The following is a 13,627-nucleotide window of genomic DNA, read 5'->3' on the forward strand; positions in this document are numbered from 1 at the left end:
ATTTCACGAAGCAGGATTACTGAGTTAGCTGGATAACTGCGCTAATACCTGGAACAGCTCTTTTTACTTAAGTCCATGTTCCAGATTTGAAAGGGTTGCAGGTTTTACTCGGTTGAACTCGGTAATCCTGCTTCGTGAAACAGGACCCAGGTCTCCAGTGAGGGTGAAATAAGTACGCACGCGTTCTTCATGTTGTTCTGAGCTGTGATGCTGTGAACTTGAGCGCCGCCCTGTTTGGTATTACATGTAACAACAGTTGTATGTTTTCCAGTTAATGAAGGAGTTCCCTCTCCTCAGTATGTTCAATATCCACGAGAACCTGCTGGAGGCGCTGTTGGAGCTGCAGGCCTACGCTGATGTGCAGGCGGTGCTGGCCAAATATGACGGTGAGTCTCCTCCCCCCCACGAGCGCCCGAAACAGAGCGTGCTCTCCACACACAGCCCGCCGCGATACAGCGCTCACGCTGGAAGGGTGGCTCTCTGAACCACTCTTCCAGGCTAAACGTCCCACTAAGTGCGCTTAACCTTTAGGACAGCCTTATGAGGCCCCTGCACTTTGAGTCTGATTGCTTCGGCGTATCCAGTCCAACGCTTCACAGGGAGCGTAAAATGAGCGCCGCTTTCTTTCCAGCCCCGCAATTCTGAGAATGGCTATTGCGGTCCGCCTTAATGGTGGAGAATGACAATAATAGCGGTGTGTTCGTGTGTGGGTGCGTGCATACTGTGTGTGTGTGTGTGCGTGTGTGCGTGTGTGCGTGTGTGCGTGTGTGTGTGTGTGTGTGTGTGTGTGTGTGTGGAACTTCGGAACATTTTAGTGAGGCCGTATTCAACTGCGTGCACAACTGTGCTTGGGTCTTGAATAATTCATGATATTCTAGTTTCTACAAGGCTTATAGAACTTAATTAAATATTGTTGTTATGAATAATAATAACAATATTATTATTATTATTATTATTAGTAGTAGTAGTAGTAGTAGTAGTATTAGTATTATGTAAATCTGTTTGATTGGTGGCTATGGTAGATGAATGAGTTTCAGAAGCTGTCACTACAGTTTATAGCAGTTTGTGTTGCCTGATGCAATACCACGCTCTGCTATATTGCCTATTAGTGCCAAATAAGGGCTCATTCTCTCGTGCTGAGTGCTGCTCCTTCCACAGATATCACAGTAGTTCATTTCTAATGCAGACTGCCAGTCTCCGGAACGCACTCGCGTGCTCTGCCTGTGCCCGGCCCTATCTACTTTACATGCATTTACATTTGAATGCACAGCGTGTTGTGAGTGGCAGCTTGTTGATTGTTGTAATTTGCTGTGCGCCGTCGATGCAAGACCTTTAACCGTATCTCTCCAGGAGAAGTTGCTTTTCTTCCGCAATGGTGCATTTAAGTGCGGCACTTCATTTAAATATATAGTGTACTGATTATGTGATGCATGCACGTGTGACTTTGGACACTTTTGGCATTTTTCTGAATCTTGTTGAATTTTGGTAATAATTACTTTTTTTTAAAGTTACGTATAGCTGACACAATTCACAGAAATGTGTGTGTGTGTGTGTGCGTGTGCATGTCCGTGTGTGTGTGCATATGTGTGTGTGTGTGTGTGTGTGTGTAGTATAGATATTGCAGCTTTTAAATTACATTACTGGCATTTAACAAATGTTTTGATCTAGAGTGCCTTAGACAAATTGATATGTTCACATTGTATTCTTTTAAACAGCTAGATATAGACTGAAGCAAATCAGGCAAAGTACATAACTCAAGGTTGCAGTGGTAGAGCTCAATCTAAGAATCGAAGCTGCAGCCTTTGGGTTACAAGCCCCGGTCCCTGATTGTTATACTACACTACCTTTCAGGACATGCCCTCACCTTAAGGCTGCATCAAGGCACTACCTTGGCAATTAGCAATGCATAATGTAAATATACTCAATTGCTGTACAAAGTATTTGAATTCAGCTGTGTCTTTTACGTGTAAATTCATCCACCAATACAGTTGTTTATGTTGCAACATTGTCTTTATTAGTAACTATAATTTTGTCGAGTTTTTCAACCGTGCAAATATCTGCAGTGCCTCATGTCAGGACTACTGTTGTCTTTGTACACATTGCAATATCACTGTATTTCTGCTTGGAACGGATCTAAATCAAACTCTGTGATGAGAAAAGATGAAGTGCGCCCTCTTGTGGCTATATTTCTTCTTGCATACCGTAAAATTTGTGTGTTTTTAGAGCAATGACTGATGTGACAGCTGGTGTTCAGTCCACTGCTTAAGCGGGTTTGACTTGGTCAATATGAATCCAGATTTAATATATCTTGACAATTAATCTGCCTTAAATGTTTTGCTTAAGTTTCTGCTTCATGTTGTTGAAGGCATATTTGTTCATGGCATTCAATAATGAATTGTGAACCGCCCTAATTTTGCACCATTAACTTTGTCATTCTTGTTTTTTCCACAGATATTAGTCTACCCAAATCTGCAACAATATGCTACACTGCAGCTCTGCTGAAAGCCAGGGGTGTGTCCGATAAGTAAGTCTTCTTGGTACAGTCCCACTGCCACTTAAATATCATTACCCATTACCCCATCATGACCTGGGCCCAAATCATTTGGGAAGGAAAAACATAATTTATTTTTCAGCGCCTTTTAACATTTTTTAAAAGAACTGAATGTGTGTTTATTTGTGTACATGATTGAAAGCATTAACTTCCTGTTCCTGGACTGCCCCAGGTTTATAGCCCTCTTGCTGTAGCTACTCTCACACATCCCCCACTGTGCCCCACAGGTTCTCGCCTGAGGCAGCGTCTCGGAGGGGCCTGAGCACGGCCGAGATGAACGCCGTAGAAGCCATACACAGAGCGGTGGAGTTCAACCCGCACGTACCCAAAGTGAGCAAAGCTGCCCGTCTGGATCTGTCTGTGTTTCTGAGCGCCTGCACCGTTTCTGATTGGCTGACTGACCCCCGTCTCTGTCTGTCTCTTTCCGTTCAGTACCTCTTAGAAATGAAAAGCCTGATCCTGCCTCCGGAGCACATCCTGAAGCGTGGCGACAGCGAAGCACTGGCTTACACCTTCTTCCACCTACAGCACTGGAAGAGGGTGGAGGGAGCCCTCAATCTGCTACACTGCACCTGGGAGGGCAGTGAGTGCATCACAGTTTGACCATTGTTACATCACTTCCCCATTATTGCATCTCAGTTCATTATTATTGTTTGACTGTGCGTTATTGTATCACTCATTGTGACTGCTGTGTTCTGCTGTTAATTCTGCCCCCAGCTTTCAGAATGATTCCCTACCCGCTGGAAAAAGGCCACTTATTCTACCCCTACCCCATCTGCACAGAGACAGCGGACAGAGAACTGCTACCAAGTAAGAGATTCTCCGAAAATGTTACAGCTTGGCCTCACTGCAAATTATTTTTATGCTCAACCTCCAATGTATTTTATGTCCTCGTACTGGTTATTCCACATAAATATTGGGCTTAGGGTGTTCCCCAGTAGTTTATAGGCACTTCCATCCCTCAGGTAAGTCGGTATGAATTTGGGCCGGTCCCAGTTTGCCTCCTAGACACCCCACCTACACGCTACTTTCCGTTTTGCCCATTCCTGCAAGCCACCGCAAAGTCCAAGGGTGTGTCCTATTACAAAGTGAGCCAGATATCGTCGTGGGGGAGTGAGAAAGTTAGGCGCTCTCAAACCCCCTCCAGATTAAGGCAATTAAAGTGCTGGCATAAGATCAAGGGATTTTTGCCTCGGTTACCAAGTTGCTTTGCGATTCCAAATGAAAACATCTGTCAGAGAAAACCTCCCACGCACAGCAGAAGACGTGAATGCTTCATTGCCATATTATATTGATATAAATAATTCATTATAAACGAATATTAACTTATGTGACTTACTGTAACTAAGAAATAAAGTAAAGTCAGTATGTAAACCACTTGGTCAACATGTAGTGTTACGTAGTTGGATAGCTGCTTCTACTCTAATACCAATATGATGCAACAAAGGTGTCTGCTTCTCTGCATAAATAGCTGGTGCCAGGTTTTAAGAAACCCACTGTCAACACTGTAACTGTGGCAACAGTTGGATGCTGACATTCCATCTCGACAGCAGATTAATTGTGGGCGCAAAGTGATGATGGATGAAGTACATCCCAGAACCGAGTCCCATTCGACTATGTTTGCAACACGTTTAATTGAATGTCACTCAAAATGGGGGTGGAGTGGTTACGGTGTGAATTGGGGCTGGCCCGTTGGGGAGTCAGGGGCACTGTTTGCGTCCCAGACGGGGGGACGTCACTCCTATTTTTATAGCTTGACATTGAGGTCTAGACACTTCATGTGATCATTATAATTTAGCGTCAACATCATTAAGAGAGCATAAAGATGCAAAGCTACTACTGAGTGTGGTTGGCTGTACTGTATTTAGCTTTGTTGTGCTGTACCTGGTAATGTGTGTAATGCTGTATTTAATTTAGTGGTAATATGACTATGCTGTCTGTATTTGCAAGTGTAGCCATGTTGTTGGTTTCTTGTTTTACTGCACTGTAGGTAGTTGAGTGATGTTTTTTCAGTTGTATGCATGTGACTGACTGGTGTGATTTCTCCTTTTATGTAAGTTAGGTGCAATTTAGCTGTATTATGTATACTGTATATAGATTAGTGGTGTAGCTTGAAAATACTGTGTAATTGAGTGATGTAGGATAATAACTGTGCCATGTAGTATGTTTGTATGTGTGTCCTACTGTATGTATTCATGTGTCAATGTAGTTTTCTCTACTGTAGTAGACATGGTTGTCGATCCAGCTGTGTGTAACTTGGCCATAGTTGGTATGGTGTTATAGATTGACTGTACTGGGTATAGATAGAATGTACTGTATGTAGTTGAGTGGTGTAGTTTTATTGCAGTTGGCATAGTGGAGTGGTGTAGATTGACCATAGTGGGTATAATTAACCCTCTTTTCCTCCTTTGCTGTGTGTAAGCAGTGTTCCATGAGGTGTCAGTGTACCCTAAGAAAGAGCTGCCCTTCTTCATCCTCTTCACTGCTGGCCTCTGCTCCTTCACCGCCATGCTGGCCCTCCTCACACACCAGTTCCCTGAGCTCATGGGCGTCTTTGCTAAAGCTGTGAGTTTCTGCTGTGCTAGCACCGCATCCCTTATGATAACCATGCACACAGAGTATCCTCCGCTAGCACAGTACCCTTCATTATAGCCATGCACACTGAGAGTATCCTCTGCTAGCCCAGGGCCTCTCATGATAGCCATGCACACTGAGAGAGTATCCTCTGCTAGCCCAGGGCCTCTCATGATAGCCATGCACACTGAGAGAGTATCCTCTGCTAGCCCAGGGCCTCTCATGATAGCCATGCACACTGAGAGTATCCTCTGCTAGCCCAGGGCCTCTCATGATAGCCATGCACACTGAGAGTATCCTCTGCTAGCCCAGGGCCTCTCATGATAGCCATGCACACTGAGAGTATCCTCTGCTAGCCCAGGGCCTCTCATGATAGCCATGCACACTGAGAGAGTATCCTCTGCTAGCCCAGGGCCTCTCATGATAGCCATGCACACTGAGAGAGTATCCTCTGCTAGCCCAGGGCCTCTCATGATAGCCATGCACACTGAGAGAGTATCCTCTGCTCCAGGGCCTCTCATGATAGCCATGCACACTGAGAGAGTATCCTCTGCTAGCCCAGGGCCTCTCATGATAGCCATGCACACTGAGAGTATCCTCTCCTAGCCCAGGGCCTCTCATGATAGCCATGCACACTGAGAGAGTATCCTCTGCTAGCCCAGGGCCTCTCATGATAACCATGCACACAGAGAGTATCCTCTGCTAGCCCAGGGCCTCTCATGATAACCATGCACACTGAGAGTATCCTCTGCTAGCCCAGGGCCTCTCATGATAGCCATGCACACTGAGAGTATCCTCTGCTAGCCCAGGGCCTGTCATGATAGCCATGCACACTGAGAGAGTATCCTCTGCTAGCCCAGGGCATCTCATGATAGCCATGCACACTGAGAGAGTATCCTCCACTAGCCCAGTGTCCCTTATAACCACATACACTGTGAGAGTGTCCTCTGCTAGCAGTGTCCCTCATGATTACCATCCATTCCACACTGTGGGAGTATCCTCCACAAAGTACGCATACAAATAACACCTTGTTTCAAAGCTGTCAGAGACTTTGATCTGAACTATGGAATCCCAACTGCAGTAGCCCATTATCAAATATCCATTTACACATATTGTGATACATGCAAATATAAGGATCTGTACTCTAGTTGTAACAGCTGTCGTATTGTTCTCTGTGCAGTTCCTCAGCACACTGTTTGCGCCGCTGAACTTCATTATGGAGAAGGTGGAGAGCGTCCTACCATCCAGCTTGTGGCACCAGCTGACACGCATCTGAGACTCAAATGAACTGCCGACACCTTTATGCCAAGGTCATGGAGTCTTGCGGACTACAAAGTGGGGCATGATGGGAGAAAGGGAAAATGGAATAATAAGTTTTGATCCCTTGGCTTTTTTTCTCATGTAAACCTGTTTTTGTTGTACAAAAAAGGTGATCATTTGCCTTCATACAAAAAAGCTGAAAAAAAATGGACAACAAAAATAAAGACTTTTGTGTATTGCTGCAATGCACTGGGTTTCCTTTTGGTATTATCCTTTCGGACCTGGAAGTGAAGCCATTGGTTGCGTTCTGGAGGCTTAGAGATGATACTGTTGTTGTTGCTGTTGTTGTATGGCGATGCCATTGCATTTGTTTATCAGTGTCACTTCAGGAGGATCTTCCTTGGTGCTGTGCTGAAGATTTCCAGACAGGACATCTGTTACATGCCATTCCTGTCAAAACAAACTCAGCAGGCCCACAAACAATAGCTCACAGCTAAAACCATTATAAAGCCGTAGTGTTGGTAGCAGACTGTCATCTTTTTTGACCAGGAGGTTTTCTCAAAATACTTCAGTTACAGATGTTCACACTGTATTAATTGGTTTCACCAATTAACCTCATACATTTTACTTGTCATGGTGACCTTTTTATCTTGACTTTTCTTTCACTGTTTATTTTGGACTAATGGACTAATATTATGGACTAATCCCCGCCTGCCATTTCTTCTCCAACAAACGTTTTACCGTGAGTTTAACATTTTGTGTTAAAGTGCTTTCTAATAGTTTACATAAACTATAAACTTTATTTTAAATTACATAGTTTATATTTACACATGACATACATTTTCAGATGCTCTTTTCTGGGTACAAGAATGCTTCAATAAATACATTTGTGAATGATGAATGAAATAAAAAAGAAGAAAAATTTGGCCAAACACTATGCAGGACATCTTTTCAGGTACTCGTGGCGGTGTCAAATTCAGCTGTGAGACATTGGCTTGTACAATATTCAGTCTTGGGGAACATCAGCCAATGAGGAGGGTGTTGTGCAGCACAAGCAAGGCTTACTGCTTGCATCCCCTCTTAAGTGAGTTTGAGTCCTAATGCATGTTCACCACCGTTAGCTGACGTCCCCATGAATGAAATGGGCCCGGGTCACATCTGCCCCAGCCAGGTGGCGCTGTCCTGGTCCTTGCAGGTGTGGACGTCCACCACCTCGTGGCAGTCCCGGCAGCGGACGGCACAGCACCAGTGGAACTTGCACTCGCACTTGGTCGTGCGGCCCATCCGGGAGGTGTCGTAGCCCCGCCCACAGCACATGACCTCACAGCTGTCCATGCCCCTTGAAGTCCTGTTGCAGACACGCCCACCCGTGCCAGCTGAGCCTGTGGAGAGATGGATGAATGTTGGGGGGCAGATCTTAAAAGTGAATGTATGGTGTGTTAATACCCATTTCCCACTGCAGATCAGGAACCAGGCGAGCTTATTTAGTTCATGTTCTGATTGTTTTCTGTTTTTTTTTTTTGTGTTGACACATCGCTTCCACCTACCAGCGTTACTGGTGCTGGCCTTCTTACCAAGAGTGGCTATGAGTCTGCAAATGGGCAAATGAGTCGATTCCCTCAGGAACAGTAGTAAGAGAGAAAGAAGCATTCTGTCATCTCTGTCCATAACAAACAATCAAGGGACATGATGTGCTACAGCTGTGGCATGCAGGTAAAGTGGCGGAGAAGTGATTATGCTGGATCATGATCAGCCAGCTCTGGCTCTCAACTCATTGGGACTTTCTTCAAGATTCTGTCTGAAAAGACATAATAAACCTATTGCCCTAAACTGCATGCATACCACGCATACGATAGGACCAAATCTATAGCAAATCTATAGCAATTCTAAGATTTCTACATTCAAATGACTATTCAAGCAATCAACCAAAGCTAAATGTCAGTGTTTTTTGACAGAGGCAGAAGCTATTAGATTTATATTACACTGTGAATAAGAGGTTGTGGGGGCGTGTCTCAAATGGTGGTAAAGCGTATGTTCCAGAGAGGCCTTCAGACATGACCAACCTCCCAAAATATTCCCCCTCCTGAGAGATTGTGGGGAGGCTTCAGAACGCCGGGGGCCCTGGGGGGATTTATGACTATCTGAGGAGAGATCAAGTTTCAGCTGCGCTAAAGTGCGTCACGTGCCTTAAACGCAGCATCACCTGAGCGCTCATGCCATCCCCTGGCCCCTCGGCTGCCGAGAAAGTAGCAGTTAGCCATTTCTCAACATGTTTCAGTGCGTTTTCCTGCTTCAGACGACAAACTCCCGAATGACCCTGTGCGAGCCATTCTAAAGCCAACAGAGAGTCAGAAACTTCTGCAAGTTGCACAAACCTCCTTCAGTGCATACAAAACTTGTCTGGGCCAGTAAAAGACAGACGTTAAAGCGGAAATTATATTCTTTAAATCCCAGGAAAAAAACTATCCATAAGAACTATTGATAAGTTTGGTAAAATGATCTGGTTGATGTTTGGCCTACCCGACTCCAGGTCACGAACACAGTAGTCGGGCGAGTTCTCGAAGTACACAAGGTCATTTTTGGTGGGCCTCTTGAACTTCCTGTAGGCACGGCTGAACCCCGTGCCATACTGGTTCATGACCACCTGGACGGCCCCATTGTACTTCATACGCAGGTACTCCCCCGTGTGGCGAAAGTCCGCCATGGCGAGCCAGCATGTCCTCACTGTGCAGGAGCCACTGACACCATGACATTTACACTCCAGATTCATGAAGCGCTTCACTGCCTGCAAGAGAACAGATATTATTTGAGATAAATTTTAAATAATGCCAATGATAAACAAAACCATATCAATGTGCAGATCTGAATTAGTCACACAGCGATTAGTTACCTTTCTCTCACGCATAAAATCAGGCTGATACAATATGTGGTGTATGTGAGTGAGTGAGCGAGCGAGCGTACCTTCCTGCCGGCTCTATTGTTGTGGAGGTTCATTAGTGCCCGGGCATCCCTCTGTCTCCGCTCCTTGGCGTCGATGAAGGCCTGGGTGAATCTGAGGGCGTAGTCCACGTGGTCGCTGCAGCCGCCCCAGTCGAAGGCCCCCTTGGCGTCCCGGGACGTGCCTTTTTTCTCGGGGTCGCAGGAGCAGGACTCTAGCTCCCCCTGGCTGCAGGCGCGGGTGAGCGTGTGGACCACGCCGGCCGAGGAGATGGCGTAAACAAAGGCCGCCTCGCGACTGCCTGCACAACGGGGGTGGGGGGTCGAGGTGGGGGGTGCAGGTAAATCATCATGCATGGAGAGATCGCCACACTCACAGCTGCATCTTTCTATTATGTGTCCACATTTTAAGCTCATATACGATACAACCATTAATGTCGTAGACAAATGTCTACAGGTCATAGGTCACAAGTCACGACCCCTTCTGTTTATTATTGACAAAATGCAACCTGATCCATCCCCCCCCATCCATTATACATTTATACAGCTGGATATTTACAAAATGGTTGAATACATCATTCTGGCAACCTGAAAATGGCAGTGTCCCATGTATGATTTGATCATGCAATCTCAAATTTACCCAGTACCATACTACCACAACCAACCCAACAGGGCAATGTATTAGATCAGAGGTAGCCTCAAAGAGCTGAACAATTTTGTGCAATTTCCTAAATGTTTCTCCTGTTTTTCAACAGGATGCTTAAAATGTACAATATGGTCGTTTTTATTTATTTATTTTTTATTTTTATTTTTTTAATTGTTCAACTAAGATATTTAAAATTGTATTTCCAGGACATTTCATTGCTACAATCATTTCTTTCTTGAAAACCAATTAGATCAGAGTAAAGGGTGTTGTTGCACCAGTATTACTCAACAGATTTCTGTCTAACTGACCAGACGAAACCATCAATGATCCAGAGCCTGGGTTTTTAACAGGGTGTCCTTCTGTAGACGGTCCCTGGCCAGGCTTGATACGCAATGACTATACACAGATTTGGGAAAACATTTCAAAATATAAAGCCTTTTTAAAAAAAAAATAAAACACTTTCAAATGTATGATGGGGGTTCTGGACGCCTTTGAGCTTGGGTGGGGGGTCCCTGGATCAGAAACGGTTTGAAAACCCTTGATCCAGAGGATCGTTTGTGTATGCGAGCACTCAGCTGAAGAGCACTTGAAAACCACTTTTAAGTGAGATAAACAAGATCTGTAAAATGCCACCCCACTTTAATTGTCTTAAATAATCGTTCTAACTTTGACAGTAAGTACATTCCCATGGTACGGCAGAGAAATTCTGCCTGTCAGCTCTCCTTTCTAATTCCCTCCATAAGAGCCAAGGCTTTGCAGGGCGGTCTCGCGGACAGCAAAAGAGATTAAAATCAATAGATCAAATGTGACTTTAAAATGCAGTATAACTTCAACAGCAAATAATTCCCTCGTTTCGCGAGGGTTCTTAGGTTTAGTTTTCACACGAATATAATTGAAACGGGACAGGATACATTTTAAAGACAATTTATTAGCTGTGTGTTTCTCAATGGGGCAGTGTAGGCAATAGCAACGGAGCCCACCCAGCAAGTTACTTTGAAATGAATCAATTTATGAGCTCCAATAAAACTAATGTATACATTGCAAAATATTAATTTCCACTTCCATATCGGGCGTATGAATTATTTTCAGATCAAACGGTTAAATCGCTTAGTTGTTAATGAAAATGGTTTGTTTTATATTTAAATAGCCTACTTATCGTCTGAAATAGCCCATATTAACCGCATAATAATAATATATAAAAAATTTTAAGAGCGAATGCCTTCCAAAGTCAAAAGACCTTTAAATGCATATTTAAAAGGCTTTACAGCAAGAGACTGGACATTGAATCGATGATTATTACCTGAGGCGGCTGGAATAATAGGCTATCCTGTTTCTGAAATCTAAACAAACTGAGGACTACGGCCTATCATAGCATTCACCCCATAACCTACATATAGGCTGCACTATTAGCCTATTGTATATTATTTTGTTGTGTTATAGCTACTGTTACCGTTATATTCTGTTATAAATACACGAATAAATAAATAAATATATAAATAAATAAATAAATCTAACGTGTACTCACTTCGAAGAAGAATTCTTCCGAATACCGTGTGGTCCCGCGCCAGAGTGCTGCAGTTCCAGCGGTGGTTACGGAACTGATACTGACATTCACCAATCCAATCTTTAATCCCAGCCCCAATCGCTTGCATCATCTTCGGATGCTGGCGGCAAAGCTGACGCTGTTTGTTAGCTAAACCAGGGATGTTGTCGCACATCACCTGTGACCCTAGGGTGCCCATGTACCTGCAGAAAGATGAACCCAATTCCATTTCAACCGACCAGTTTCTGTTTGCAAGCAAAATAAACCTTAAATACTACTCAGCAACAAGTTGAATTTCAGTAGCCTACATAAAAAGGTTTTACTTTTGGGAGGTTCTATAAATTTTTAAAACTTTCTTTAAAAGCAACATTAACCATACAATACATACTCGTGAAAAAAATAACTGATGCTTAATCTGATAGCTAGTTATTTTTTAAAATATGTTTTAAAATAAATCTTTAAAATACACGAGTATAATAACTCGCCTATAACAACTTTCTTTCAGCATAAACTACATTTTCACTTGATAAACAGAATCCTCCAGAATAAACACCCTTAATACCAGTATCATGCAGCAGGATGTATTGTATTGCTAAACGGCTATCATCTCCGCCAGCATTTTATAAGGCTTAGTTTCACAGTGACCCCCCCCCCCCCCCCATTAAGTCGACCAAAAACAAACAAATAAATAAATAGCCTACATTAATATGTTAGAGAAGATTCATGCATTTTTCTCCCTTTGAACATAGATTTTTGATACTCACCACCAAGATGCGTCGACCCTTGACGTGAACCAACAGATTGCTACAGATATATAAAAACATATTCCAGTAGGCAATAAGTTCATATTACAACAACTGGCTGAATCGGCATGCGTTCAGGCACCTGCTCTTAGTGCTTCCATTGGCAGAAAAGAAGAACAATGATACATGCGATGCCACAAACTACTGTCCCCTTTTTTCTATCTACTCAGTAGTACCTACAAGTGGTAACAAAAAGTTGTCTTGAACGAAAAAAAAATCAAAGTAGATATCGGAGGCAAACCCTTAAGTGTAAAACCATTTGAGGCGATTATTAGGAGAAGCTGTTGATCATATGCGTTTCCCCGTTTGAATAGAGATTTGCTGCGTTGGGAAAGCCGATGAGCTACTATCAGGTATAAAACGTTAACACAAGGGGTGGGCGCAGTCCTCCCTCGTTGGAATGAAGTGAAAAAATTAGATGTCTGAAAGTATCTGTTCAGGCTAGCTTGACACCAGACACAAGTTTGGCCGATTTCCAAACTGAAAGGTGTAGAATGTGGTTCAGCGTGATACGCTAAAACTCGGGACATTTTTATAAACACAATCATATACTGACAGGGAGAGTAAAACAAGTGATGTAAATCACATTTGAGTTATAAGATAGCCTACTAAACTGCTAAGTATTAAGGATTAAACTATCAAAACACAGTTGTACATATAATGGTTCCAGAAATTAAATGTTAAATTGTACATATATTAAGGCAGTGACTTCTTAGCCATATTAAGCAATATGAAATCACACCACCATCCACCCCTCCCCCCGTGATGTGTGCATTTAAATTGGATTATCGCTTCCTTTTGAACTTCTTTTGCGATCTGTACAATTGTCACGTTGTATTACTCCAATCTTTGATCTCTCATTTATATAAGAGATTTAATGTGTCCTTCTCCTTTGAATCGGGGTCTTGTCTCCAGACGAGATGAGGATTAAATGGTCAAACTGGATTCTCTGGATCATCTCGGCGAGCGAGACTGCCATCACATAAGAAATTTTATAAAATAACATGCCACCCATATTACGACAGGCTTTAGCTAACCAACATGCAGATATACGTTATTCTTTATATTTTAAGGGAAATATGAAACAACGTAAACGCTGGATGACTACAAGTTTTGCAATAAAATGGAAATTATATCGGTATACAAAAAAATAAGGTAATTCAATCAATTCAAATTCCGGGGTCAACGTTTAAATGCCAAAGCCAAAGCCAAAGGTATTGACCAACAACTTTCCCAATTTTAAATTCTCATGGGTAACCACTTTGATAAATTCCCAGTCTTCCTCATTTAAAAATTGTAACATTGATCTGAAA

General features: G+C 43.2%; 2 protein-coding genes across 6 annotated transcripts in view; one reads left to right on the top strand and one right to left on the bottom strand.

The window, feature by feature from the left end:
* LOC118232211 (suppressor of tumorigenicity 7 protein homolog) overlaps positions 1-6,634 on the top strand; it is a 31,479-nt gene extending 24,845 nt beyond the window's left edge. For 3 of the 4 annotated variants that reach the window (XM_035426973.1, XM_035426974.1, XM_035426971.1), the window contains 7 exons: positions 272-386; positions 2,452-2,524; positions 2,779-2,881; positions 2,984-3,134; positions 3,269-3,361; positions 4,974-5,116; positions 6,306-6,634. In XM_035426973.1, the coding sequence (XP_035282864.1) occupies positions 272-386; positions 2,452-2,524; positions 2,779-2,881; positions 2,984-3,134; positions 3,269-3,361; positions 4,974-5,116; positions 6,306-6,401 (774 nt within the window). In that variant the 3' untranslated portion in view covers positions 6,402-6,634. The remainder of the gene's footprint in view (positions 1-271; positions 387-2,451; positions 2,525-2,778; positions 2,882-2,983; positions 3,135-3,268; positions 3,362-4,973; positions 5,117-6,305) is intronic. The other variant, XM_035426972.1, reaches the window with a different exon arrangement.
* A 589-nt stretch (positions 6,635-7,223) lies between these two features.
* On the bottom strand, positions 7,224-13,571 carry wnt2 (wingless-type MMTV integration site family member 2). Of its 2 annotated transcripts, XM_035426978.1 has the most exons (5): positions 12,276-13,571; positions 11,494-11,714; positions 9,347-9,624; positions 8,906-9,170; positions 7,224-7,767 (listed from the first exon to the last, which is right to left on the bottom strand). In XM_035426978.1, the coding sequence occupies exons 1-5, from the start codon at positions 12,356-12,358 to the stop codon at positions 7,538-7,540; spliced, it is 1,077 nt and encodes a 358-aa protein (XP_035282869.1). In that variant the 5' UTR covers positions 12,359-13,571; the 3' UTR covers positions 7,224-7,537. The 2 variants fall into 2 exon arrangements, with proteins under 2 accessions (XP_035282869.1, XP_035282870.1); XM_035426979.1 differs by lacking the exon at positions 12,276-13,571 and having other exon boundaries at positions 11,494-11,917.
* Between the last annotated feature and the right edge of the window lie 56 nt (positions 13,572-13,627).

This window comes from Anguilla anguilla, chromosome 7 (assembly GCF_013347855.1).
Source record: "Anguilla anguilla isolate fAngAng1 chromosome 7, fAngAng1.pri, whole genome shotgun sequence".
Lineage (NCBI taxonomy): Eukaryota > Metazoa > Chordata > Actinopteri > Anguilliformes > Anguillidae > Anguilla > Anguilla anguilla.